General features: G+C 40.0%; 1 protein-coding gene across 2 annotated transcripts; it reads left to right on the top strand.

Moving 5' to 3' along the window:
• Positions 1–1,739: 1,739 nt before the first annotated feature.
• Positions 1,740–2,873, top strand: LOC112202073 (putative DUF21 domain-containing protein At3g13070, chloroplastic). Of its 2 annotated transcripts, none has more exons than XM_024342979.2 (4): positions 1,740–1,903; positions 1,971–1,985; positions 2,379–2,476; positions 2,581–2,873. In XM_024342979.2, exons 1-4 carry the CDS (start codon positions 1,751–1,753, stop codon positions 2,696–2,698), a joined length of 384 nt encoding a protein of 127 aa, XP_024198747.1. In that variant the 5' UTR covers positions 1,740–1,750; the 3' UTR covers positions 2,699–2,873. The 2 variants fall into 2 exon arrangements, with proteins under 2 accessions (XP_024198747.1, XP_040375354.1); XM_040519420.1 differs by having other exon boundaries at positions 2,562–2,650.
• The last annotated feature ends 657 nt before the right edge of the window (positions 2,874–3,530 follow it).

Raw genomic sequence — 3,530 nt, 5'->3', positions numbered from 1 at the left:
TCTGATCAACCTAAATCCATGTTTGATCCTTTAAATAAATAGATTAATGAATATGGAGCATTAACGGATCAACATATCAAATTTTCAATCCAAACTGGTCTAATAACCACAGATACGGAGCGCATCTGGATTAAAATTAGGTTCATTTACATGTTTAGCACACACATGCCTAACATTGCCAATTAAGAGGGTGCTTTTCTCACCCTCTTGTACTTGTCGGTCCAATTCAATGAAATTTTATGAAACGAATGTCAGGACAAAAATCAAAATGTTGGAAGAGATGGCAAGTTCGACTCTTTTCCGACTAGCCTAGTAAGAAAACAGAGACCAAAGAGCAAAGAAAAACACAAGGGTAAAGGGTTGGATTTGCACGAGCAAACAATCAAGTGTTTTTTTTTCGAAATAGATAATTTCATTACTTATCCATGGCCAGAAGACACATACATCATAAGTAGTCTCATGCCAAAAGTTCTAGATGGCATAAGCTTCCTAACAAATGACAAGTAACCTTCATTGCAAACAAAATGAGCTCACTTATTCTAAACAAGCAACTAGCAGGAGAAGCTCGTAACCAAGTGAATATTACATGACTCGAAACAACTAGACTAGTAAGTTCCCCTACATACCTCAATTGGTGTACAAAAATACTAGTAAATTGCAGAGAGCCTCACAGTAATGTAAGATTCAAAGGGTCACGAAATGTAGTAGACCAAAAACAATCCCAAGCCACCAGTCCACTACCTTGAACCTGCAATTGAATAGCCCACCACATTTGAACGTAGGACCCAAGCCCCAAGTTCTCCTCCTTGTCCTTGAATATGGTCGGAGACTACTCTCCCGGTGATGGAGACACCACCAAAAACCGGCATAACAGAGATGTAGATCACTAATACCGGGGTGCCAAACCCAGATCTTCCACAGGTCTCGGGATTGCACCACTTCAAGCCCATTAATTGGGCTTAGATTTGGCCTCAGCACTTAGCCACTACCATCATCGACGTCCGTTGTAGCCCCAACCATGGTAAACATCAAGGCCGGAACCTGGTAGGGCACAACGCTGTCACCGATAAGAGATGGCCAACCGATCTACCGTCAAACCTCACCATCACCATCAATCATAGAAACAAAGCCGTCATCGAAGGTCAGCCAATCCCAATTGTGAAGCCATGCCTTCCACACATCGAACGCCGAAGAAAAGGAGATCAGAAGTATCAAGAGGGCGAGCTTCCTAATTGCCGTCAAGCGTCGAATAAATCGTAGAGAATGTCCACGGTAGATTGGTGGGAAACACCAGTAGGGGGAGGGGGAGGGGAGCCAGAGCCGCATAGGGTTTTTTATTTTATTTTTATTTTTTCGGAATATTCATATGGTGATGGAGAGTTAGGGAACTTGAATGTGTTTATATAGAGAGCTGTTGGAACTTGGAAGTTACGAGCAAACGGTTGCCGCTACAACCCCCCCCCCCCCCCCCCCCCCGCCTTTCCTCCTCCTCCTCCTCCTCCTCACCAACAGCAAACAAAACCCACGCTCAATTTGCTCACTCCGCCAACTCCAACAGCCAAACATGTTTATGAACAAACAACAATCCTAACAATATCCCACAACATCCAATTCTGATATTCCAAAAAAAAAAAAAAAAATCATTCATTTGATTCTTTGGCTTTGATTGTTCTTGGGAGCTGAACTCTGCGTTCTGGGTCTTGTTCAAATTCTGTTTTTGGGTGCTATGGCGCTTGATTTTGTTAGGGTAATGGTGAAGTGTGGAGTGGTTTTAGCAGCTATGGTTTGTGGGGTTTTGGTGTATGGGTCTAGGAGAGCTTTTGCTGTGGAGGGTGTGGTCAATGCAAGCTATGGGATTGTTGACAAGTGCATATTAATGTTCAGAAATGCTTGGCCGAAGACGCTGCTTGTTCTTCAGGTTTTTAAAGAGCAGAGTGGGTTTGATTTTGGCGGTGCCTTCGATTACCACACTATGGCCTTGGAAGGTATGAACTTTATGTTTTTTGGCCTTCTGGGTGCCTATATCTAAGTTCTGTGTTTGAAGTGTATCCGTTAATTACTGAATGATAGACTGCATTAGAATCTTGGAAGAACGCGAATGATCTAAACCATTAAAATTTTGAAAGAATGTAAGTAACTAACCGATTTGAATATTCAGTGAGCATATTATGCCTCTCTTTATAGGTTTTGGCCTTCTGGATGCCTATATCTAAATAATGTGTTCTCTTTGAAATGTGTCATTATCCAGTGAATGCACACACATTAGAATCTTCATAAGCAGGGCAATGATCCAAACCATTGATTTGAAAGAATGTGAGTGATCTAACCTTGGTAGAATCTTGAACAAAGATTACTTAATTGTTATTATTTTGTGTCAGGTGCGTGAGTTGGCTGAGAAAGAGCCTGAAAATGGTGTCTTCAGATTGCTTCGCAATGATGTGACTTGGTTCTTGACAACCATACTTATTGGCACAACGTACATTCCTTTTCATATTTGTTGGTATTTGTTTTTCCTTTCTTTCATCATGAAGTTGAACATTTCTTTCTGATTCTGATTGTAGAATTTACTTGTGTACTCAGTGTTGTCAATATTGGAGCAACTGCTTTAGTTACAGAGGCTGGAAAAGCGATATTTGGTGAAGCTGGTGTTAGTGAAGCAACTGGAGTAATGACTTTATGTCTCATTTTCCCTGCCTGATACGATATATAGTTGGAGGTTTTAAAGTTTGTTTGTGACAAACTGGGTACTGGTCAGTTTAAGTTTTAGTGGTCCTTATATCATAGATATTTTGTATGATCAAGCTTCTAATGTTGAAAATGCGAATAACTTGTTCTCTATCCTATATCAGTAATCTCGTAAAACACAACAATAAAATATATTTGGTATCTGGAGTGGACACTGAAGAGATGTTCTTTCATATATGACTGTGTAGGGTATTTTCTATAAGCAGTCTCAAGAGAGAGATTGATCAAATTTGCTGGACTTCTTATCGATTGTCAGAGGTTAGTTTTATATACATTGGGTGTTGAGACTGTTATTTTGTTAAAATGCAAAATCAGTGTTATGTTTTTTCCTCTCCTCACTTGTTAGGGAAGGCCATGACATATGAGGAAATACTATTTATATGGAACTGATATCTAAATATTGCTCTTCTCCCTTTAATGATGCAAGGTTCTTATTTTGCTCCTCATCGAAATAACTCCCAAAAGTGTAGCTGTTCACAATCCCATAGAAGTTGCTAGGTTTGTGGTAAGTTAGATTCTTAACTTTAAGTAAGTTCCACATGTGAATACTAGTTAAACGTCCCTGCCTTTTGGTATAGTGGTGCAATCTTTGTGCTTAACTTATGTTACTCCTGCCTGCCTTGCTTAATTCAACTCGTATTGATTTAATGCCTCTAGGTTAGGCCGGTGGCTTGGCTTTCATTGGTACTATATCCTGTCGGAAGAGTTGTTACATATCTATCAATGAGGATGCTGAAAATTCTAGGGTTGAAAGGAAGAGGGTTTCTTTTGAATACTCTTTGTTG

This window comes from Rosa chinensis, chromosome 5 (genome assembly GCF_002994745.2).
Source record: "Rosa chinensis cultivar Old Blush chromosome 5, RchiOBHm-V2, whole genome shotgun sequence".
Taxonomy (NCBI): Eukaryota; Viridiplantae; Streptophyta; class Magnoliopsida; order Rosales; family Rosaceae; genus Rosa; species Rosa chinensis.
Note: the sequence above shows the minus strand (reverse complement) of the source record. Positions and strands in the feature narration are given on the sequence as shown.

Excerpts from the sequence above, each read along its gene's own strand:
- LOC112202073 (XM_024342979.2), top strand. The coding sequence starts at position 1,751 with ATGGTGAAGTGTGGAGTGGTTTTAGCAGCTATGGTTTGTGGGGTTTTG. Across the intron at positions 2,477-2,580 it reads ACCATACTTATTGGCACAAC|TGTTGTCAATATTGGAGCAA; the intron begins GTACATTCCTTT and ends TTGTGTACTCAG.